Consider the following 25,000-nt stretch of genomic DNA (forward strand, 5'->3'; position numbering starts at 1 on the left):
AACTCTCTTCTAAGATGTTATTCACAACAAGTTATTATTGACAACCCAATTTTATCCTGGCCGACTTCTTCTGTGTTTCTCTTCACCCCTGAGGGAATGACGTGTCTATGACGTGGGGTCCACATGAACATGTTCTCTCAGATTCAGACAGAGCTGTTCTTCCCCGGCTGTTCTCTGTAAAAATAGCGAGCGGAAAAAAAGAGGGAAACAATCAGCTACAAAGCAACATACCGTTGAGGGTGTTGGTAAAGGAGGTCTAAACTTGTGTCCAATGATTTTCAAGCTCATGAAGTGACTGTAGCTCACTGATCCTCTTTATGACTATCTGACTATAGAGAAACACCTGCCCTCTTTATAGTTGTACTGTATATTTGACTGAAATGCTCTATATTTTATCTAGCCATTCATGTGACTGAAATGCAGCGTTTTCATAGCTGTTTATTTGACAGAAATGTTCCATTTGATTAAACAACGTGTCTCTCTCTCTGAAGCGTTCTATTCCTCTGCTGTTCTAGCCTCTCTCATTGGCTGGTGGTAGCTTCTGCTGGTGGTAACAGCTTCTGCTGTTACAGTTTTACATCATCCTTCATCCACCTCTTCTTCTCTTCTCTAGTTCACACCCCCTCCATCCCTCATCCACCTCTCTAATTCACCACTCCTTCATCCCTCATCCACCTCTCCTCTCCTCTCCTCTAATTCACACCTCATTCGACCTCTCCTTCCTCTCCTCCACCTCTCCCCTCTCTCACTCTGCCTCTCCTCCTCTCCTCCACCTCCCCCCTCTCTCACTCTGCCTCTCCCTCCTCTCCTCCACCTCTCCCCTCTCTCACTCTGCCTCTCCTCCTCTCCTCCACCTCTCCCCTCTCTCACTCTGCCTCTCCTCCACCTCCCTCCTCTCTCACTCTGTCTCTCCTCCTCTCCTCTACCTCCCCCCTCTCTCACTCTGCCTCTCCTCCTCTCCTCCACCTCCCCCTCTGTCACTCTGCCTCTCCCTCCTCCTTTTCCATTCCTCACATTGTTCTCTCATTCCTCAATCCACATGCCAGCCTCCCGGCTTCCGCATACCTATCCCTGCATACCGCATTCCTACCCCCACTGGATGCGTGTTTGTGTGTGTGTGTGTGTGTGTGTGTGTGTGTGTGTGTGTGTGTGTGTGTGTGTGTGTGTGTGTGTGTGTGTGTGTGTGTTCTGAGCCCCCCTACAGTAATATCATGTTGGTGTGATCCCTGCACCGCATGTCCGGCCCACCCAGATCATACCACACCACTGACTACACACACACACACACACACACACACACATACACACGCACTAGCTTTTGAGAGAGAGAGAGAGAGAGAACCCAGACAGACAGAACAAAGATATATATATATATATATAGAGAGAGAGAGAGAACACAGAGAGAGATTGAAAGATAGAGCTAGATAGGAGAGTTAATTAGAGGGTAGTGAGTGATGTGGTGGCCTGCCTCTCAGTGCTGTATTGACTGTGCTGATCACATTAGTGTCTGATGGCTGCCTGCCTGGGTGAATGATGGAGTATACACATATAGTACTGCCCTCAGGGGGATTCTCTCTCTCTCTCTCTCTCTCTCTCTCTCTCTCTCTCTCTCTCTCTTCTGTGTGCCTGTTTGAATGAAAAGAGGTAATCTATGAATGGAGAGAAAGAGAGAGAGAGAGAGAGAGAGAGAGAGATAGAGAGAGAGAGAGAGAGAGTGAGATAGAGATACTTTTGTGAATGAACAAAAAGGACTGTGTGTGTGTGTGTGTGTGTGTGTGTGTGTGTGTGTGTGTGTGTGTGTGTGTGTGTGTGTGTGTGTGTGTGTGTGTGTGTGTGTGTGTGTGTGTGTGTGTGTGTGTGTGTGTGTGTGTGTGTGTGTTTTAATGAACTGCAGTTTTCCCAGTGAAGCACACTTGAGCAATCATGCGTTTCCTGTGTTAATGAGCTGTGGTGAACCTGGGTCCCCAGTACTAACACAGGCCAAACCCTCACCCAGTACTAACCCAGGCCAAACGTTAACCCAGTGCTAACCCAGGCCAAACACTAACCCAGTGCTAACCCAGGCCAAACACTAACTCAGTACTAACCCAGGCCAAACACTAACTCAGTACTAACCCAGGTCAAACACGGTCCAGTACTAACCCAGGTCAAACCCTCTCCCAGTACTAACCCAGGTCAAATACGGTCAAGTACTAACCCAGGTCAAACACTAACTCAGTACTAACCCAGGCCAAACACTAACTCAGTACTAACCCAGGTCAAACCCTCACCCAGTACTAACACAGGCCAAACACTAACCCAGTGCTAGACACAATGCAACTGAGTTTCTGTCAATAACCTATTATCCCCCTCCCCCCCCTCTCTCTCTCCCCCCTCCCTCCCTCCCTCCCTCCCTCCCTCCCTCCCTCCCTCCCTCCTAGGTGGTGAAGACAGTAGGTCTGAGGGAGGTGTGGTTCTTTGGCCTGCAGTACACAGACAGTAAAGGCTACAGTACATGGCTCAAACTCAACAAGAAGGTGAGAGGTCGTCTCACACCCATATCTGTGTGTCGTCTTACACACACACACGCACACGCACACGCACACGCACAAACACACTCACACATTTGTGCACCTGTGATTTGTCGGTTCATGTCAGTGTTAGTGTGTATAAGTGTGTGTTTCTTGATGTTCTTATTGGTGTGCGTGTGCGTGTGCGTGTGCGTGTGCGTGTGCGTGTGCGTGCGCGTGCGTGTGCGTGTGCGTGTGCGTGTGCGTGTGTGTGTGTGTGTGCGTGTGTGTGGTGTATGGTGTGTGTGTGTGTGTGTGTGTGTGTGTGTGTGTGTGTGTGTGTGTTTGTGTGTGTGTGTCCCAGGTGACCCAGCAGGATGTGAAGAAGGAGAACCCTCTGCAGTTTAAGTTCAGGGCCAAGTTCTTCCCTGAGGACGTGTCAGAGGAACTCATCCAGGAGATCACACAGAGACTCTTCTTCCTGCAGGTACACACACACACACACACACACACACACACACACACACACTCACACACACACACACACTCACACACACACACACACACACATACACACATACACACACACACACTCTTGAACAGACTCACTCACTCACTGCGTTTGTTTGTGTGTGTGCATGGTTGGGTGCATGCGTGTTTGTGCGTGCGTGTGTGCATGCATGTGTGTGTGTGTGTGTCCACCCCCAGGTGAAGGAGGCCATCCTGAATGATGAGAACTATTGCCCTCCAGAGACAGCGGTGCTGCTGGCCTCCTACTCTGTCCAGGCTAAATACGCCGACTACAACAAAGACCTCCACAAGCCTGGCTACCTCACCAGCGACCGCCTGCTGCCACAGAGGTCAGCTTGTCCCCTCTCTCTGTCCCTTCTCCCTGTCCCTCTCTGTCCCTCTCTCTGTCCCTCTCTGCCCCTCTCTCTGCCCCTCTGTCTGCCTCTCTCTCTGCCCCTCTGTCTGCTCCTCTCAGCCCCTCTCTCAGCCCCTCTCTCTGCCCCTCTCCCTGTCTCTTTCTCTGTCCCCTTCTCTCTGCCCCTTTCTTTCTCCTCTCTTTGCCCCTCTCTCTGTCCCCTCTCTCAGCCCCTCTCTCTGTCCCCTCTCTCTGCCCTCTCTGTCCCCTTTCTCTGCCCTCTCTGTCCCCTCTCTCTCCCCTCTCTCTGCCCCTCTCTCTGTCCCCTCTCTCTGCCCCTCTCTCTGTCCCCTCTCTCTGCCCCTCTCTCTGCCCCCTCTCCCCCTGGCCCCCTATTCTGGGCCTTATGACCCTCTCTGCCCCCTCAGATCTCAATAGACCCCTTCTATTCTCCTCTGTCCTCCTCTACCCTCTCTCTGCCCCCTCTGGCCCCCTTTTTCTGGGCTGTATGCCCCTCTCTCGCCCCCTCAAGCCTGGCTGTGTCACCAGTGAACGCCTCAAAGGTCTGATCGACCTGCTCTGTCCCCCTTCTCAACAAAGCTGGCCATATAGGCTGTGTTTATGCTAAATCAGTGTGTGTTGTGCTACTGTGTAAAGGCTGTGTGTGTGTGATTTAGTATGTTTGTGGTTGTGTCCTGCAGGGTGCTGGAGCAGCACAAGCTGACTAAGGAGCAGTGGGAGGACAGAATACAGACCTGGCATGAGGAACACAGAGGCATGCTCAGGTAGGGCTGTGTGTGTGTGTGTGTGTGTGTGTGTGTGTGTGTGTGTGTGTGTGTGTGTGTGTGTGTGTGTGTGTGTGTGTGTGTGTGTGTGTGTGTGTGTGTGTGTGTGTGTGTAAACGTTTCTCCTCTATAACTATTGTAATGTTCATTGTGTGTGTGTGTGTGTGTGTGTGTGTGTGTGTGTGTGTGTGTGTGTGTGTGTGTGTGTGTGTGTGTGTGTGTGTGTGTGTGCGCAGAGAGGACTCTATGATGGAGTATCTGAAGATAGCCCAGGACCTGGAGATGTACGGTGTTAACTACTTTGAGATCAAGAACAAGAAGGGAACAGAGCTGTGGCTGGGAGTAGACGCTCTGGGACTCAACATCTACGAACACGAAGACAAGTAAGGAACACACACACACACGCACACACACACACACACACACACACACTCACAGTGTGACAATTAAATATGTGTGAGTTTCGAGTGTGTGTGAGTCCTGAGTGTGTCCGAGTCTTGAGTGTGTGTGAGTGTGTTCTTCTACAATGGAATGTACCATTCATTCACTGAGGTGGGGATGTGAGTGAGTCTGTCGAAATATCCTTGGTGGAGCCACTCTATGACACCAGCGCCCTCTAGTGGCCACTGGCTGCATCGACATCTCTGTTCAGTACCAAACTGTATGATTCAAATAAGTGGGTCATGTTATTTTACATGCTTGCTTGTTTCCAATCAGTGGAGGTAGAAATCGGAGGAGGGGCTCATTGTAATGCATGGAATAGAATGAGGATTACCATTCCATGCATTACTGAGCCCGTCCTCCGATTTCTACCTCCACCAGCCTCCCCTGTTTGACATGCTTGCTTGTTTCCAGTGTGTCTGTGTTGTTGACTGTGACCGTCTGATGTTTTTATGGATGATATAACAACGTTTTCCAACGGACTAACTATCGTCTCCTCAGGCTGACACCAAAGATCGGCTTCCCCTGGAGTGAGATCAGGAATATCTCCTTCAACGACAAGAAGTTTGTCATCAAACCCATCGACAAGAAAGCACCAGTAAGACTCACTCACCTGTCAGAGGTCACAGTAGGGGTCACAGTAGGGGTCACAGTAGGGGTCACAGTAGGCGTCACAGTAGGGGTCACAGTAGGGGTTTAAACCTCAGACCTAAACAACCATATCATACTGTATTGACACACAGAATAACAAATATCTGTTGTATTTACCTCAGAATCTTCTACAAATTGAAAATGAGATATAATCAGATATGTTATGATAAGATACGATAGGATATGATTTATGCCACCTTTAAAGGCTGACTCTGGGATATGACGTCATGCCGGGAAGTCACAGCCATTTTTTAAAGATATTTGGAGTCAGTAAAGATGTGAACAAAGGTAGGCACTGTGGCTAGGCTACATTAGACTCAATATGATTAGGACCTAATAGGAATATTATTTAACTGATTTAAAGGGACACTTCACCCAAATATTTTTTGTGCTCTTTTAATCCTCTCCTTTCTCCTCCCCTCCCTGTAGGACTTTGTGTTCTACGCACCGCGGTTGCGTATCAACAAGCGTATCCTAGCGTTGTGTATGGGCAACCATGAGCTGTACATGAGGAGGAGGAAGCCCGACACCATCGAGGTGCAGCAGATGAAGGCCCAGGCCAGGGAGGAGAAACACCACAAACAGATGGAGAGGTACGGGATGACACACACACACACACACACACACACACACACACACACACACACGCACACATACACACACACACACACACACACACACACACACACACACACACACACACACACACACACAGATAGTACACACATCTTACACACACACACACACACACAGATAGTACACACACACACACACACACACACACACACACACACACACACACACACACACACACACACACACCACAAACAGATGGAGAGGTACGGGATGACACACACACACACACACACACACACACACACAGATAGTACACACATCTTGGGCACACACACACACACAGCAGAGACAGATAGACAGGCAGGCAGACAGATAGACAGACAGACAGACACACAGACAGACACACAGACAGACACACAGACACACAGACAGACACACAGACAGAAAGAGCGAGCCACTAATCCTTTCAGCAGAGCGCAGCATGATGTTATTTTCAACCAGAAGGGGGCAGCATTGCATTGAACTATGACTGCTGTGCTCATTCCCGATCCCCCTTACTGTTGGAAGAAGCTGTGTTACGTATGACAACAGTCAACAATGTCAGTAATCATTGGTTGTATCGATCGATATGGTGAGTTTGTTTGTACAGAGAGACAGATCAGCTTATAGCTGCCTCCCAAATGATTGTGTTGTCATGTCAACCGTTGCCTTTTTTTGCAGAGCCCAGCTCCAGAACGAGAAGAAGAAACGAGAGCATGCGGAGAAGGAGAAGGAGAGGATAGAGAGAGAGAAGGATGAGCTGATGGAGAGACTCAGGCAGATCGAGGCACAGACACTAAAGGCACAGAAAGGTATGCACCCTGTCCTGTCAACACATTGCCAAACATCCTTTTACTCGGCATGTCCTATTTCATCAGCAGGGAAGACAGCTAAGTCAAAACATTTGACCAAGCATTAACTGTGAGTGGTTCGTTGTCAGAAGGTACTATAAGCAAATATTGGCAACAAGAATGAGCAAACAAAACACTAAAATCACTTTTGTCAAAACAGTCCCAAAGTCTATTATACGCCCATGCCTATAATCCCCCTACAGCATTCTTCCTTTTGTGTCATAGGTGTGGTAATTACATCGTGAATATTTGTGTGTCTAGCTTACCGGGAACGGTGCACACACGCACACGCACACGCACACGCACACGCACACGCACACACACACACACACACAGATAGTACACACATCTTACACACACACACACACACACTCTCATGCCCTCAAGGTAAGGATACACCTTCCCAGTAGAAGCTACATGTAAATGTCACTAGAGGGGCTCTGGATCAACCTACCTGTTTTTGTCACCCCTTGGCTCGATGCACAGGTTCAGCCGCACCCTTTAAAGGGTGTATTTGCATAGAGAGGTGTCTTGGACAAGTATAAACCTCTGTGAGTGTGTTTCTGGAGGTAAACACAGTGTTCCACTGCTCTGGAACATGTCATTAGTTTGATGACACAAACAAACAGTAATCTTCCACGTTACATCACTGTGGTGATCAATCAATGTTCCCTGAATTTGAAGACGCTTATTAAATCAAGTTTATTATTGTTATTATTATTGGATTGGGGCTTCTAAGGTGTGGTACAGTGGTGCATCTAGTACACAGTTAGCTAGGAGGTCAGTGGTGATAGAACAGTTAGTTAGGAGGTCAGTGGTGATAGAACACAGTTAGCTAGGAGGTCAGTGGTGATAGAACAGTTAGTTAGGAGGTCAGTGGTGATAGAACAGTTAGTTAGGAGGTCAGTGGTGATAGAACACAGTTAGCTAGGAGGTCAGTGGTGATAGAACAGTTACCTAGGAGGTCAGTGGTGATAGAACAGTTAGTTAGGAGGTCAGCGGTAGTGCTGTAGAATAGGATTTGTTCTATTCTACAGCATGCTAAAATTCACCAAGCTTTTATATACTTGTTTAACAAGGGGTTGTTTCTTTTCCACCTGTGTGTGTGTATTTATGTGTGTGTGTATTTATGTGTGTGTGTGTGTGTGTATTTATGTGTGTGTGCATGCGTGCGTGTGTGCAGAGCTGGAGGAGCAGACGCTTCGGGCTCTGGAGCTGGACCAGGAGCGGAAGAGAGCGAAGGAGGAGGCGGAGAGGTTCGAGAGAGAGAGACAGGCAGCGGAAGACGCCAAGGCAGCACTGGCAAAGCAGGCTGCAGACCAGATGAAGAACCAGGAACAACTGGTAATGTCTGGAATAACACACCTGGTTCATACACACCTGGTGGACAATAACACACTTGGTTCATACACACCTGGTTTACAATAACACACCTGGTTCATACACACCTCTACAATAACACACCCAGTTCATACATACCTGGTTTACAATAACACACCTGGTTCATACACACCTGGTTTACAATAACACACCTGGTTCATACACACCTCTACAATAACACACCTGGCACACCTGGTGTACAATAACACACCTGGTTCATACACACCTCTACAGTAATGCACCTGGTTATACACACCTGGTTTACAATAACACACCTGGTTATACACACTTCTACAATAACACACCTGTTATATATACATATGCTAATCCTATATTTACTGCAGGCGCTAAAGCCTCAACTCAATGCATAGCTCAACAGTCTGCGGAAAGCTTCTAACGACTAACATGTTGCATAGCATTCCATGCATAACAGTGGGACCGTCCTCCGATTTCTCACTCCACCAGCCTCCCCTGGATGGTAGATTAACAGACAAAAGATACCATCAGAGACTATAACACACGCAGACACACCAATGGATCTACAGTATAGGATATGTTATTGTGACAGAGAACGCTGTAGTTGACAGTATAGACACACACACACACACACACACACACCCTCATAACTGGCTGTGACAGACAAAGGTGTGTGTGTGAGTTGGTGTGTGTCAGACAGAGGTGTGTGACCAGACAAAGGTGTGTGACAGACAGAGGTGTGTGTGTGAGCTGGTGTGTGTCAGACAGAGGTGTGTGTGTGTGAGTTGGTGTGTGTCAGACAGAGGTGTGTGTGACAGAAGTGTGTGTGCTCTGTGCTTGTCGCTGGCAGGCTGCTGAGCTAGGGGAGTTCACCGCCAAGATCGCTCTGCTTGAAGAGGCCAAGAGGAAAAAGGAAGAGGAGGCCTCAGAGTGGCAGCACAAAGTAACGGTTCCCTCATTCTGCCTCGCATGCACTCTGCCCTGTGTACTGTGTGTGTGTGTGTGTGTGTGTGTGTGTGTGTGTGTGTGTGTGTGTACTCTCCTAATCACTAAATGACCCCTTTACAAGTGCATGTGTCCAAGAGAGTCAAACACACACACGCATAAATCTAAATATATATAAAATATAAAATGCGCAAATGTATAAAGAGATACAGTATATTGATGTGATGTGTGCGTGTGTGCGTGCGTGTGTGTGCGTGTGTGTGTGTGTGTATCTATGTGTATAATTTGATACATGAGATATGAGAATGTAGAATATGAGAATGTAGCGTATGTTTGTGAATGGCCACACTAATCCGTCCCCCCCCCCGTCCCCCCCCAAGGCTCTGTCGGCCCAGGAGGACCTGGAGAAGACCAAGGAGGAGCTGAAGACAGTGATGTCATCGCCACCGGCGCCGGAGCACGACGAGCAGGACGAGTCGAGCGCTGAGGCCAGCGCCGAGCTGCGCAGCGACGGAATCAGCAGCCACCGCAGCGAGGAGGAGCGCGTCACAGAGGCCCAGAAGAACGAACGTGTCAAGAAACAACTGCAGGTATGTGTGTGTGTGTGTGTGTGTGTGTGTGTGTGTGTGTGTGTGTGTGTGTGTGTGTGTGTGTGTGTGTGTGTGTGTGTGTATGTACTGTATGTATGTATGTATGTGTGTGTTTGTATGTATGTATGTACTGTATGTATGTATGTACTGTGTTTGTGTGTGTGTGTGTGTGTGTGTGTGTATGTGTGTGTGTGTGTGTGTGTGTGTGTGTATGTATGTATGTATGTATGTATGTACGGAGACTGAGGAACCCTGACCTCTGACCTTTACCCTTCAGTATCTCCTCTACTGTACATCGAGCTCTGCTGCCCTCCATCTTTAAAGGGATAGTTCACTTTAAAACGTATCACCTGCACCTCTCTGTGTCTTTCTCTCCCCCCCCCCCTCCCCCCAGGCGTTGAGTTCAGAGTTGGCCCAGGCCCGAGACGACAGTAAGAAGACCCAGAACGACATGCTGCATGCGGAGAACGTCAAGGCGGGCCGGGACAAGTACAAGACGCTGCGTCAGATCCGCTCGGGCAACACCAAGCAGCGCATCGACGAGTTTGAGTCCATGTGAGGAGGGAAAGAGGGGAGGGGCAACCCCGTTGCCACGACGACACCTTGCTCGCTAGCTTTCGTGTACAGCCCAACCCCGAACCTGAACCCGTCCGTCTGTCCGTCCGTCAAACGCGACCTGCCCCCATCCCTCCTTCCAATCTGTCCCCAAACCTCTGAGAAGAAGGCCCGGGGGGGGGTGGGGGTGGGGGGGGGGGGTTTGGGGATGGGGGGTGGATTCAACGTCCCCGTCCCCCGTCCCCCCCTTATGCCTTGCCAAAGCTCTGCTCATTAGCGGTTGGCCAATCAGACCGCTTCATGCTTAGAGCTCCGCCCAACCTGGAATCTAGAATCTGGAATTGCCCAATCCGGAAATGGCAAGTAACATGTCCTGTGGAAACCAAGTTTTCCTTGAGCAAAGGACAAATTAATGCTTGCATGTCTGATGTAAGAATGGATTGAAAAAAGGAGGAAAATGGAAAGAAAATTGGTTGATATCTTGCTTTTATTTGAGAAAAAAAAATGCCATTTGTAGCTTTTTGATGTCGCTGGCAAGCTTGTACGTAAAGCTTTAATATCTTACTTTTTTTGTTTGTTTGTCATCAGTTGAAGAATTTAAATAATTTTCTTTTAAAAACCGTCTCACTTGTCTCATTTCATCGCCATCTTTTCAGTGTTGCGATCATTCATGTTTTACTGTGGTGAATTAACTAGTGGTCAGACAGTGTAAAAGATGAGGGTTACTTTGGGTGAATTGGATGGAAGGTGACATACTGTATGCATTGATCATATAATCACCGTCATCATCATCATCATCATTATCATCGTCAGTCAGTTAGTAGTCAGCCAGCCAGTCAGCCAGCCAGTCAGTCAGCCAGCCAGCCAGTCAGTCAGCCAGTCATTAATTCTCATATTAAGAGACTTTCCTGAGGGCACAGTGAGAGGCTGAGTGATGAGAGGCAGTGTTTATGCGACGCTATAAATTAAAATCTATCACATAGCAGACGTACGTGTGAGTGCATGTGTGTGTGTGTGTGTGTGTGTGTGTGTGTGTGTGTGTGTGCATGCGTGAGTGCGTGTGTGTGAGTGCGTGTGTGTGTGAGTGTGTGTGTGTGTGTGTGTGTGTGTGTGTGTGTGTGTGTGTGTGTGTGTGTGTGTGTGTGTTTTCAGGTGCATACAGTATCAGATGCAGGGTATTGACCCGGTTGTGTGTGCGTGCGTGTGTGTGTTCATCATGCGTGCTCGCCTGTGTGTGTGTATGCCTGAATGATGTCAAGAAAAATAGCTGTTGGCAAAGTTATGTTTGTGCTCTAAATCATCCTCCTTGGCTTTTGGCCAAATGTTAGTTATGAATTATACTTCAAGTTGATGTCTTTGTTCATTCTAGAATTTCAGAATTAATAATAGCAGGGGAGGCTGGTGGAGATAGAGGACGGGCTCATTGTAATGAATGGAACGGAATGAGGAACGCTATCACGTGTGCATTGCATACAATGAGCCCGTACTCCGATTCCCACCTCCACCAGCCTCCCCTGAAGTGGAGGCGTCCTGAGTTGCAACACTCCTGATGTATCAGGTATGTTTACATGAACGTCAGATGTCATCAGTTATCACTGAACTGTGGCTTTATTTGCTTTCTTTAAGAGGAAAGAACCGGCTTAGCCCATCCATGAGCTTCACAGCAAATGTCAACCATAGGACACTTTGGACAGTACTGTGTGTTAGAGGGCTGCATTGGGATGCATATGCATATGGGCTGCATATGCGTTGGGTCCCGCGGGACCCGGCGGGACCCAACGCATATCTCGCGGGAGCGGGCGGTTTGAACTTTGCTGCGGGCGGGAACGGGCGGCTAAAAAAAACACTGCGGGATCGGGATGTAGTCTAGGCTAGCGAAACGAAACAAACAACCCCATGAATCTCTTTATTAATAGCCTATAAAATTACGTGTTTTCTCCTGCGGGACGGGAGAAGACACAAAATCAATGCATCTCTATTATTGTGCGGCAGAAATTGTCAGAGTTTTGCGGACACGGGCGGGAGTGGACATACACACTGCGGGAGCAGGCGGGAGTGTAACACGCACCCTGCGGTCGCGGGCGGTAATGGTCCGAAATTCAGTGAGAGCGGGCGGGAGCGGGATGAAGAAAACAGTGCGGGCGGGAGCGGGATCAAGAAAACAGGCTCTACTGTGTGTGTGTGTGTGTGTGTGTGTGTGTGTGTGTGTGTACGTGTCTACTGTAGGTTCTCTCCTATCTTCTACCGTGTGTGTGTGCGTGTGTGCATGCGTGTGTGTGTTCTCTCCTGTCTTCTACCGCATGTGTGTGTGTGTGCATGCATGTGTGTGTGTGTGTGTGTGTGTGTGTGTGTGTTCTGTCCTATATTCTACCGTGTCTGTGTGTGTGTGTGTGTGTGTGTGTGTGTATGTGTGTGTGTGTGTGTGTACGTGTCTACTGTAGGTCCTATCTTCTACCGTGTGTGCATGCGTGTGTGTGTTCTCTCCTGTCTTCTACCGCATGTGTGTGTGCGTGCATGCATGTGTGTGTATGTGTGTGTGTGTTCTCTCCTATCTTCTACCGTGTCTGTGTGTGTGTGTGTGTGTGTGTGTGTGTGTGCGTGTGTGTGCTGCTTGAAAGTATGTGAGCCCCTTGTGCAATTACAGATTTTTTTTTGTTTTTACCATGAAATCTTTATTTAATCAGTACCAGTCTTTTTTATCTGATATAACAGATAAAAGTGGCAAATAATTTACAAATGGAGAGTATTTAACATGACAGCAACTTGGCGCCCTTCCAAATATCCCCAAGAGCCACAAGAAAAATTATAAATCAGATAAAAGCCAATCTCAACATAACATCTAGAGATTTGCAGACCTCCCTTGCTGCATATCAGGTGCATGCTTCAACAATAAGAAGAACACTGAATCGAAATGGCATTCATGGGTGGATTGCTAGGAAGAAGCCTCTGCTGTCAAAAAAGAAACAAACTGCCCATCTTCACTTTGCCAGAGACCACCTGGACAAGCCTGAAGGTTCCTGGAAGTCCGTTCTCTGGACAGATGAATCCAAAATTGACCTTTTTGGTCACAATATAAACCACTATGTTTGGCGAAAACCCAACACTACCTCCCACCAACAGAACCTTCTCCCAACAGTCAAGCAAGATCTGGGGCTGCTTTTCCTCCTCTGGACCTGGACGACACCACATAATTAAGGGAACCATGAATTCTGAGGTATACCTGGAGATTCTTGAACAGAACGTCAAGCCATCAGTCAAGGAGCTAAAGTTGGGCTGAAAATGGGTCTTCCAACAATACAACGACCCAAAGCATTCAAGCAAATCTACCAAAGAATGGCTCAGGAGAAAGAAGATTTGTGTTTTGGATTGGCCAAGTCAAAGTTCTGACCTAAATCCAATCAAGATGCTGTGGCAGGACCTGAAGCAGGCAGTTCATGCCAGACACCCCTCCAACCTCACTGAATTGGCTGAGTTCTGTAAATAGGAGTGGGCAAAAATCCCTCAAAACAGATGTCAGAGACTGATTACATGAGACGTTTACTCCAAGTTATCGCTGCTAATGGAGGTGCCACAAGCTATTGACTGAAGAGGTTCATAATTTTTGCACACATGAGTTTTTGTTAAATAAACCACTTTCATTAAATAAACAATGAAAATATTTCTTTTTTTCTTTTTTTTGTGTCCTTTATTTGGAATGTCTTTGGAATGGGGTTTAGATAAAGATTTTATAAGTTCATTTTTATATTTTATACAAAAATAATGACCATCCCATCTATGTAGGGTTCACAAACTTTCAAGCAGCACTGTCATCCTTTAGGCTTTTAGCCAAATGTTAGTTATGAATTTTCTGTCAAGTTGAGGTCTTTGTTCATTCTAGAATTCCAGAATTAATCTCAGTATCTCTGGAATCTCAGTATCAGCATACTATGTGTAGCAGGGGAGGCGGTGGAGATCATTCATCATCAGGACACTTTGTACAGTACTGTGTGTGTTTGTATGTGTGTGTGTGTGTGTGTGTGTGTGTGTGTGTGTGTGTGTGTGTGTGTGTGTGTGTGTGTGTGTGTGTGTGTGTGTGTGTGCATATGTGTGTACGTGCCTACTGTATGTTCTCTCCTCTCTTCTACCGTGTGTGTGCATGTGTGTGTGCATGCGTGCATGTGTGTGTGTGTGTGTGTGTGTGTGCATGCGTGCATGTGTGTTCTTTCCAATCTTCTATCGCATGTGTGTGTGTGTGTGTGTGTGTGTCTGTGTGTTCTCTCCAATCTTCTATCGCATGTGTGTGTGTGTGCGCGTGTGTGCATGCATGCATGTACGTGTGTGTATGTGTTCTCTCCTATCTTCTACCGTGTGTGTTCTTGCCTATCTTCCACCATCTGCGGTAGGGTATGAACCCATAAATACAGTGCAGTATACATCCTGTCTTTTGAAAATGTCACAGACTAAATAAGAAACTGTAAATTCACCATGGAGGGGTGATGCCAACAGTACACTGATTATCTTGTAGGCCTGTTATAACTATATGTGTAGCTGCCGTATTTGAGTAGTGTGTTTGGGTTTAGCTTGGAGGGTTCCACTTTCATGATCGAATTAAGCACAGCACAAGTGTTTGAAATCTGTAGAGGACTTGACACAGGGTTAACTCACAATCAGAATGAACCAGCTGTGTAGGATCGCTATGAAGCACCCCATAATAACCACAAACACCACACAACACACATCCTCAACATCTGAAAGCATGAATAAGGCTTTATTACTTAATTTCATTATTTATTTTTTGGCTTATTTTTCACCGGGGCAACATCTCCCATTTGGCCGCGTCACGTGTATCAGAATCAGCCAATCAGCATGTCTGCTGTACCACACAGTCACAGATCCAGTAAACGGAAACGAGCTGAGTTGTACTGGGCTGTTCTGGGCTGTACTGGGCTGTGCTGGGCTGTGCTGGTTACACATCCACCAAAGTGAGCTGTACTGGGCTGTACTGGGCTGTTCTGGGCTGTTCTGGGCTGTACTGGGCTGTTCTGGGCTGTACTGGGCTATGCTGGGCTGTGCTGGTTACACATCCACCAAAGTGAGCTGTACTGGGCTGTACTGGGCTGTTCTGGGCTGTTCTGGGCTGTTCTGGGCTGTACTGGGCTGTACTGGGCTGTTCTGGGCTGTACTGGGCTATGCTGGGCTGTGCTGGTTACACATCCACCAAAGTGAGCTGTACTGGGCTGTACTGGGCTGTTCTGGGCTGTTCTGGGCTGTACTGGGCTGTACTGGGCTGTACTGGGCTGTTCTGGGCTGTACTGGGCTGTACTGGGCTATGCTGGGCTGTGCTGGTTACACATCCACCATAGTGAGCTGTACTGGGCTGTACTGGGCTGTTCTGGGCTGTACTGGGCTGTTCTGGGCTGTACTGGGCTGTTCTGGGCTGTTCTGGGCTGTACTGGGCTATGCTGGGCTGTACTGGGCTTTACAGGGCTGAGCTGAACTATACTGGGTTGTACTGGGCTGCACTGAGTTGTACCGAGCTGTACTGAGCTGTACTGAGCTGAGCTGAGCTGTACTGGGTTGTACTGAGCTGTACTGGTTACACATCCACCATAGTTTCTGTAACAGTGCTGGAAAGGACAATGTGGAAGCAAACTATCCAAGCCAGCACAGTATGGTTCAGGTCAGTCCTGTAGTGTGTAGAGGCCCAGACAGGCCAGAGCGGTTCAGAGAGGCAGGCGTCTGGTATCCATTGTCTAAAGATCACAGTTTCACTATCATGTAAAACACTGTTGACACTGTGACCATGGCTGCATCTCAATAGCCTAAAGTGAATAATCTCAATCAGGTCTGTGTGGATGAAGGAGATGAGGAGAGGAAGCCACCTTTAACAATTGAGGCTCACCCCAAGAACATACACATCATTACAGTTCTCCATACCCCTCCGTTCTAACTTGGCGTGAAACGACCAATGGTGAGCTGTCACGAGTGGGGAAACAGGAAACCACAACAACTACTACTCCCAATCAACTTCCAATCAATCACATGGCCATTTTGCTTTGGTCCCTGGAGCAAGATGGCCTCTCATCTTACTCTCATTCACAATCTACATTTTTTTTTTTGTAAACAATAAATTTTATTTAATTTTTTTTAAAATACATTTTCAGTATATTTAAACATAATTGATCAGTTGTATTGTAGCACAATTGAAGTTGGATTAAAGCACAGAAGGAATAAACATGGTATTAAAATGACACATTGTAGACGTTTCTGACACATTTAAATCTTTGTCACATTAGGAACATCTGGTATAGTAAACCTGAGTCTTAGGTGTTTGGATGCTTTGGAGACACTGACATGAGAATTACAATACTTTTACAACCAGCATTCAATCTAACCAAAAACAACCATTAATGCTATGATGGTTACCAAAATAACCAACAAACAACCATAGTGTAACCAAATGGTTACATCCATACCCAACATACAATACAGTACATAATTACACAGTCTGTAAATTGAACACAAATTCACCTCACCAAATGGTGTTTTCATAGAGACAGATAACATCATAAATCCCATCTACATTAACACCAGGGGAGGCTGGTGGAGGTGGGATTCTACCTCCACCAGCCTCCCTTGAGCAACGCAGAGGTGACCCTCCAGAGCCGTCTCTGAATGCTGGCTTGAGTTCAGTACGATAGAACCTATTCAACGGAAAACGAAAATCTCTGTTCTCTTATTGGTCAAGTTATTCAAATAATACCTCTGTTTCTAAACGTTTTCTCGTTTTGTGCACACTGAAGATGACCCTGATAAAAACAACATCACATAGAATTCCCCAAAAGCACGTCTTAAAAAAAAAGAAAAAAAAAGAAAATCCGCACACGAAAAAATAGTTTTTATTTTCTTCCTGAACATGGTTCAGACTATGAGGAGACAAGCCTAGAAGAGGCATTTACTGTATTCTGCCCCTTCTATGGGTCACACTGGCACACAGTGCCACACCAGAGAGAGAGAGAGGCTCTGGTTTTACAAAGGTTACAAACGTCATGTATATCAGTGGCTGATCATCAACACTCACTCGGCTTCAGGGGAGGCTGGTGGAGATAGAAATCGCAGGAGCTGTCAGACCAGCTCAGGGCCCAGAAAAAGAAATAGCTGATTTTATTTGTATTTATCCTTTATTTAACCAGGTAAGACTGTTGAGGTGAGAAACTTTTTTTGACCTGGCAAATACTTTTCGTTTCCTGGAAGATTAACCACAGTTTAAGCCTAGTCCTTGACTAAATCATGCTTCACTGGAGATTCTCCTTTGAGGATAAATTGTTTAGTCTTTGATTCAGAGGAATCTCAACCCAGTCGTGCCATGTTACCGTACAGGTGTGTGGTCTAACTGGGGTAATTGGTGCTCTCTTAAAGAAATTAGGCTGTCATGCTCAAAAAACAGGTTCCTGAGACAAAGATCTTAATCTGACCATTTTTCTACTGATCCCCTGCGAGAAGAGGCTTGTATTGAAGTGAGGAAGCCAAGAGGACAAAGCACAGCACACAAACATCATGGTAATCGTCACGGTAATCAATTAGAAATTATGACATCATGACCGTTTAGAATACAGAGACAGATAGTGGTGAAAAAAAAGAAGCCCTCTGGTCTTTGGTGAGAGAGAGAAAGCAATAGGGGGACAGAGAGAGCAAGGGAGAGAGAGAGAGAAAGGGGGGGAGAGAGAAAGAGAGGTCCCCAGTCTGCACACATAGTCACTCTCACATGACCAGGAACAGAAAAAGCTTGTAACAATCGACCCAACAAACAAAAATATATTTCAATGATATAAAAAAAAACACCTCAACATACAAGCAACCATTCCTGTCCTTTCCCTTTGCAACCATCACCCATCGCATTTGATGCTCTTTCTTTCTCTAATACGAAACTCGAAAACAGCTAAAAATGTGCCCCTTATTGTGTGTCTCCCTCCCACCCCCCACCCCCCCACCCATTATATTTTATAAAAGTAGATGTGACCTACTGTGGGCACATAAATACTAAAAAATACTTTTCTGTATAAATATTCTCATATAAAACAATGATCTGGTTTAAGTTAATATGATACAATTTGTATCAACGAGCAGAGGTTTTCTCTGGCCACTAAAGTTGGTGCTGGTTGTGTTACCACGACGACCCACAGCTGTGCCCATTTCCAGTGTTCCAGGTATGGGCTGTCATAGGTAGGACACTCCCCCCTGTGTATGACTTGGGTGTTTCCACACACACAGGTAATGTATACCTGCCTAACTAAACATGGGCCAGTGGCGTTCAGGAAACTCACACTTTATTCGCTGTTCTAACTTGCAACGGATTGTGAGCCGGCTTGCAACGATAGGCTTGTAGAGGCCAGACCCTGCCCAAGGTTTGAAGTACACAGACAGCTACTATCTGTCGGTACGGTTACTGTCTCTATGATTACACGCAACAAGACCTTATCTTGTGATGCTAACCTAGCAACGGAGACGCCCCTCCTGGTAAAAAAGGCGATGCCACAAATACTCACAAAACAACATAACAAAAAAGGACCATAATAAATTAACATATTCATACCTTTTAAATAAAAATAGAATTAAACTTTAAACTACAGTGCACCTGCACTAATTTATGTAATATTTTTGTTTTTGTTTACATATCCTCAAGAACCATCTTCAAGTGATTTCAGTGGACAGAATGGTTTTTTGAGGACATAGAAAATAGAATAATAAAAAATGATTAAAAAAATAAAACAAAATCGGTCGTGAAATCTGACAAAGCATCGAAGCGTGAGTTAAGTTGTGAGAGGAAGTCGTCTCTGTAAGTAGAGAATGTACCAGGGTTTCACATGGAAGTTTCTTCTCTACGTGTTGCTATCCCCTTGTGTTTCACTTCTCTATACGGGGAAATTCATCAAATAGTACCACTCTAATTATTCAACTCACCACCTGTTTTATGAAACAAAGTCACTGGGCTAAAATGGGAGAAACCTAGTTTGTTGAACAAATGTACTTGTACTATGGGAATTACCATCTTTTTGTTTGCTTGAAATGTATGGCAGGGATATTTGATGAAGACTTTGGAGATAGGATTGTATCACCCTACATTTTGGAATAACAGACTTTTTAAAAGACCCATTTTGCGTCTCAGACATTTGGAGACTCTGACACGTTCCAAAAACAAACAAAAAACACAAACAAATATGTTATGATTGCCAAAAACTAAAAAATGTTGATGAAAAGCAACGAAAAAGTGCCATCACAAAATATAAAAAAACTATTGAAATAATTTAAAAAACATATTCCAAAATAAATAAATTAAAGCAAGTTTAAGCAACACATTCCCATCAACAGACTCAACCGTGAACACGACAATAAAACCCCTCTTAATGTCCCACGTGGGAGTCTGTCTCCCCAGTAGTCATGCCCCCCGTCTCCGTCCCCCGTCCCCCCCACCCAGAACAATCCTGACCTTACAGTAAGTGCTGAACATGGTCTCAACAGTCACCAACAAGCGAAGCAACGACGTAGAAATACTAACTAGGATTTCCCCTGGATGAAGATCATTGGATAGGTACGTGAGTTAGATAAAGCTAAGAGGACAGTGTTCACTGCTCCCAGTGTCATTAGAATAACAGTCTGAATACATCTTTAGCTTCATGTAGCTAGCTACTCTAGAAGGCTATCCAACGGCATATAAATAGAATGTTTAGAACAGACTGATCTGGAATAGGAAAGCCGATTTTATTATTTATAAATCTAGTTCTATACTGCAGCATGAGTCTGCTACTCCCCAGGCCTGAGGTCCAAGGCCCTAGGCTCCAGACTGGCCCTCGACCCCCAGGTACCAGTATCCGTGCTGGGTCTCCCCCCCCCTTCTGTGCTGGGTCTTTTCCCCCAGGTACCAGTATCTGTGCTGGGTCTCCTCACCCCTCTGTGCTGGGTCTTCTCCCCAAGGTATCAGTACCCGTGCTGGGTCTTCTCTGCCAGGATGGCTGCAGCCAGCTGCTGGGCGTCGGTCATGTGCGGGCTCCTGCCCATCACCAGGCGTACCAGCTCTGGAGGGAAGATGTTACACAGGTTCATAAACACCTTCTCCCTTGTGTCCTGGTAGCGACCCAGTGCAGGGGGGTCCGGGTGCTGCTGGGGGGCAGAGGCCGGGTGGGAGGTGGGAGGCAGGGAGGAAGGGGGAGGCTGGCGGGGAGAGTGGGTGCCCCGGGACCAGGGGGAGTACCAGGGGGGCTGTTCACGGTCGCATCCCTCCGGAAGGCTCTGGAAGGTAAAGGGTTCGTAGCAGGGCTGGGGGGGTTGCTTGTAGTAGGGGTCCCAGCTGGCAGGGGTCCCAGCTAGACGTTGCTGTTGCTCCTCCTGCCCAGGCCCAGGGTAGCCCCCCCTCCTGGTGGGGGGGTGGGACAGCGGGGAGCGCTCGTACAGCCGAGGGTCCGGGGGGAGGCTGTCGTCCTGCCAGACTGAGCCCAGGCCCAGTCTGAGACCCAGGGACGGACTCTGAGAGTGGGGGTGGGGTCGGGGGCTGGAGGTCTGGGGTTGAGGCGGAGGTGGGGGGTATTCCCCAGGACATCCTGAGCCCCCGCGGCCCCCCAGAGACTGATGCTGCAGGTGGGGGGGCAGGTAGGCCAATTGGGGTGGGTAGTGGTGGAGGGAGGCGGGGGGGTCATCTAGGCTGAAGCCCTGGGACCTCCCCAGGCTCTGAGGGAGGGGGGCGGGGTAGCCATGGTGGGGGTGGGGGTGGGGGTAGGGATGTTGGTGTTGGTGCTGGGCCAGGCCAGGGGGGGCATGGGAGGGCAGGTGGGTGTAGCGGCTGGGGCAGTGGTGGTGTTGGAGGTGGGGGTGCTGGTGCTGTTGCTGGTGCTGGTGGTGGGGGTGGTGGTGGAGGTGGTATTTGAGGCCGTCCTCCAGTAGGGGGTCAGGGGAGAAGGAGTCAGAGCTGATGCTACCACTACCCTCGCTGCTGCAGTCGGAGGGGAGCGAACCGGTTCGCAGGTCGGCTGGGAAGAGCCTCTCGGGGCTCCGTGGGACCGCCAGGCTCAGGCTGGAGTAGGCCCTCATCAAGGAGTGAGAACCCAGCTCTGGGGATTCACAGGTGGGGTAGGACTCGGCTAGGGTCCCTGGAGCTCTGGAGGTCCCCCCTCCACCTCCACCTCCCCCAACACCAGGGTGGTCTCTCCAGTCCTGGTGGTATCCGTGGCTGGAGGGGGGGCCCCCTGGGGCAGACCCCCCCAGGATACTGCTACTGCTACAGCTGCTGCTACTGCTGGTGCTCCCTCTACGGGCCTCTGCCTTGCCCCGGGCCCCCACGCCCCCCAGGCGCTCCTCCTGGAAGTCCCCATAGGAGGGGGTACGCAGGCTGGGGTCCGACTGCCTCTTGGGGGGGGCACGGTGGGAGTCCGGGGGGATCCCGTCTGGCCTGGCACTGCCGGTGGGCATGCTGTGGCTCTTCACCATCAAGGCATCGCTCAGGGTCTTGGAGGAGGAAGAGGAAGAGGAGGAAGAGAAGGACTTGGCGCGGAGCTCGTCTGCTACGGAGCGCTGGGGCTGGGTGCCTCTCTCAGGATGGTAGAACTTACACTTGTGGCCGTATGTGCACTTCTTCCCTAGAGAGAGGAGACAGGAAGGGGTCAGCTCTCACAGTCAAACAGCTGTGAGTCCTACTGGTTTCATCTCAGAAACATCATACACTGTAACACCATAGTAATGTAGGGGGCGGGGCTTTACCATAGTACTGTAGGGTGGGGGTGGGGCTTTACCATAGTACTGTAGGGTGGGGGTGGGGCTTTACCATAGTACTGTAGGGGGCGGGGCTTTACCATAGTACTGTAGGGTGGGGGTGGGGCTTTACCATAGTACTGTAGGGTGGAGTGGGGCTTTACCATAGTACTGTAGGGTGGGGGTGGGGCTTTACCATAGTACTGTAGGGTGGAGCGGGGCTTTACCATAGTACTGTAGGGTTGGGCGGGACTTTACCATGGTTCTGTAGGGTGGGGGTGGGGCTTTACCATAGTACTGTGGAGACGGAGGGGGGGGGTTGCTTAAGAGAGGGGGCGGGGCTTTACCGTAGGGGCAAGGCTGCTTCCTGTGCTCAGGGATGATGGGTCTTTTCCTCAGGAAGTTTTCAAGGCTGGGACCATGGCGACCCAGAGGGTCATCTGGGGGCATGAACCTGAACACACACCACACAGGATGGTCAGATACACACCAACCACACACACACACACACACCCGCACACACACACACACACACACACACACACAAACAAACACATGCACACACACACACACACTCAGGCACGCACAAACACGTGCACGCACGCGTACACACACGCACACACACACACACACACACACACACACACACACACACACACACACTAGACAAAACCACCACAGGACTACTGCATGCATGCATCACGTATGACCTTAGCATGTTAACATGTCAGTCAGCAGGGTCTCGACATTCCACGACTGACATCTAACTCAGTAGGCGGGACTTCCTTACTTGTCGTTGACGAAGGAGTACATGAGCAGCCGCTCGTTCACAAATTTCTTCCACTCCGGCTTCTCGTTGGCCAGGTCACGGTAGTTGTCGTTGGAGACGATGATGCCGTCCGACTCGTAGGCCAGCTTGACGATGAAGCGGTCGTCATAACAGACCACCCGGCGGCCCTGGACTCGGCGGGACGGAGTGAACACCAGGATCTTCTCCTTCTCCAGACGCCGCAGGATCTCCTGGTCTAGAGGGGGGGGGGGTTGGGAGAGGGTGGGAGGGAGGGGGGAGGGAGAGAAGGAGGAAGAGAGAGGGAGGGATGGAGAGATGAAGGGAGGGGGGAAGGAGGGAGGGAGAGAGAGGAGAGAGAGAGGGATGAAGGGAGGGGTAGGAAGGGAGAGAGAGGGAGGGATGGAGAGATGAAGGGAGGGGGGAGGGAGGGAGAGAGAGAGAGGAGAGAGAGAGAGAGATGAAGGGAGGGGGGAGGAAGGGCGAGAGAGAGAGAGAGAGGGGAGAGAGAGAGAGAGGGAAGGAAGGAGAGAGAGAGAGAGAGAGAGAAAACCCCATGAGAACAAATACCTATGAGGACATCACACTCAGGATTTGCTTAGAAAACAAAACATCAACCGCAAGCTCCAACTAGTTCTGACTAGGTATGTTTGTGTAACCTAAGACTAGGCAGAGTGGCTCTCTCTGGAAGACAATAAGGCATTCTCCTCTGTCTCAACATGACCAGAGCTAAACAAACTCATCTGAACGCACGATCCACATGAATCAATCATCCACATGAATTATCATGTACATTTTTGGCATTTAGCAGACGCCTTTATCCAAAGCGACTTACAACAAATACATTTGTCTAAGTAAAAATCATCTCTCCATCATAAGAAAAAGTAATCTATGCTAGGACCAGGGGCCATTGGCAGTCACAATGCTCTTTTTTTCTTTCTTTTAATTTTTTTTTAAATTTACAGTAGAGAAACTGTACAGGGGGCTAGTGGAGATGAAGTGGTCTTTAGGAGGGATAGTTAAGATGTAGCCTGAAGAGATGGGTCTTCAATCTATGGCAGGAGATAGATAGTGACTGCAGTCCTAACAGCAGTGGGAAGCTCGTTCCACCAGCGGGGCACCAGGATAGTGAAAAGCCGTGACTGAGTAGCATGACTGCTGCATCCACATAGAGGCAGCGGAGCCAGGCGGCCAGCCGAGGTGGAAGAGCGGAGTGATCAGGCAGGGGTTTGGGGGCTGACCATTGCTTGCAAGTAGGGAGGGGCTGTTCCCTTTGCCACCCAGTAGGCGAGCACCAGGGTCTTGAATCTGATGTGAGCGGCTACCGGGAGTCAGTGAAGGGTGCGAAGGTGGGGGGTGACATGGGAGAATTTGGGGAGATTGAACACCAGACGGGCGGCAGCATTCTGGATGAACTGCAGAGGTCTGATGGCGGAGGCGGGGAGCCCAGCCAAGAGTAGTCAAGGCGAGAGATCACAAGTGTCTGGATCAGGAGTTATGCTGCTTCTCTGGTGAGGAATGAACATATCCTTCTGATGTTGTAGAGGAAGAATCTACAGGAGCGTGCTGTCACTGTGATGTTCGCCACACAGGGTAAGTGGTTGTCAAGGATCATCCCAAGGTTCTTGGCTGTCTGGGAGGAGGTCTAAGAGAAGTCTTGGAGAGGGCAGGCTTTCCCCAGGAGGAGGATCAGCTCAGTCTTGTTAAGGTTGAGCTTGAGGTGGTGGGCTGACATCCAAGCAAAAATGTCTGCAAGACATGCAGAGACATGTGTTGCCACCTGTGAATCAGAGGGGGGGGGGAGAGAAAGAGTTGAATGTCATCTGCATAGCAGTGGTAGGAGAAACCATGTGAGGAAATTACTGAGCCAAGAAATTTGGTATAGAGGGAGAACAGTAAGGGCCCGAGGACAGAGCCCTAGGGGACCGCAGTGGTGAGGGCTTGTGGAGAGGACAGCGATCCTCTCCACGTCAACTGGAAAGAGCGATCAGCCAGGTAGGATGCAAACCAGGAGAGTGCAGAGCCAGAGATGCCCAGTTCTGAGAGGGTGGAGAGAAGGATCGGGTGGTTTACTGTGTCGAATGCAGCAGACAGGTCCAAAAGAATGAGAACAGAGGAGAGGGAGGAAGCTTGAGCAGAGTGGAGGGCCTCTGTGACAGCAAGGAGAGCAGTCTCAGTAGAGTGCCCAGCCTTAAAGCCAGATTGGTGAGGGTCAAGGGGGTTGTTCTGAAGGAGATAGTGAGACAGTTGGTTAGAGACAGCATGTTCAAGGGTTTTAGACAAGAAGAAGAGAAGGGATACCGGTCTGTAGTTATGGACAGCAGCCGGGTCAAGAGTTGCTTTCTTGATAAG

General features: G+C 48.6%; 3 protein-coding genes across 4 annotated transcripts in view; 2 read left to right on the forward strand and 1 right to left on the reverse strand.

Annotated features, from left to right (window-relative positions):
- Positions 1-10,308, forward strand: part of LOC310813274 (radixin) — a 25,808-nt gene extending 15,500 nt beyond the window's left edge. Inside the window, exons 4-15 of one of the 2 annotated variants that reach the window (XM_083682141.1) lie at positions 2,421-2,516; positions 2,854-2,976; positions 3,198-3,349; positions 4,056-4,139; positions 4,376-4,522; positions 5,082-5,178; positions 5,661-5,824; positions 6,528-6,658; positions 7,881-8,041; positions 8,904-8,996; positions 9,379-9,588; positions 9,983-10,308. In XM_083682141.1, the coding sequence (XP_083538267.1) occupies positions 2,421-2,516; positions 2,854-2,976; positions 3,198-3,349; positions 4,056-4,139; positions 4,376-4,522; positions 5,082-5,178; positions 5,661-5,824; positions 6,528-6,658; positions 7,881-8,041; positions 8,904-8,996; positions 9,379-9,588; positions 9,983-10,147 (1,623 nt within the window). In that variant the 3' untranslated portion in view covers positions 10,148-10,308. The remainder of the gene's footprint in view (positions 1-2,420; positions 2,517-2,853; positions 2,977-3,197; positions 3,350-4,055; positions 4,140-4,375; positions 4,523-5,081; positions 5,179-5,660; positions 5,825-6,527; positions 6,659-7,880; positions 8,042-8,903; positions 8,997-9,378; positions 9,589-9,982) is intronic. The other variant, XM_083682142.1, reaches the window with a different exon arrangement.
- The window catches only part of arhgap20 (Rho GTPase activating protein 20), a 243,720-nt gene that overhangs the window by 60,348 nt on the left and 158,372 nt on the right, over positions 1-25,000 (forward strand). The window lies entirely within an intron of this gene.
- LOC310813619 (putative ribonuclease ZC3H12C) overlaps positions 20,098-25,000 on the reverse strand; it is a gene marked incomplete at both ends in the record, with an annotated part of 8,598 nt that continues 3,695 nt past the window's right edge. The window contains 3 exons of the mRNA XM_083682679.1: positions 20,098-21,749; positions 22,209-22,315; positions 22,652-22,886. Coding sequence (XP_083538805.1) covers positions 20,098-21,749; positions 22,209-22,315; positions 22,652-22,886 — 1,994 coding nt within the window. The remainder of the gene's footprint in view (positions 21,750-22,208; positions 22,316-22,651; positions 22,887-25,000) is intronic.

Source organism: Argentina silus (assembly GCF_951799395.1).
Source record: "Argentina silus genome assembly, chromosome: 12".
Classification (NCBI taxonomy): domain Eukaryota; kingdom Metazoa; phylum Chordata; class Actinopteri; order Argentiniformes; family Argentinidae; genus Argentina; species Argentina silus.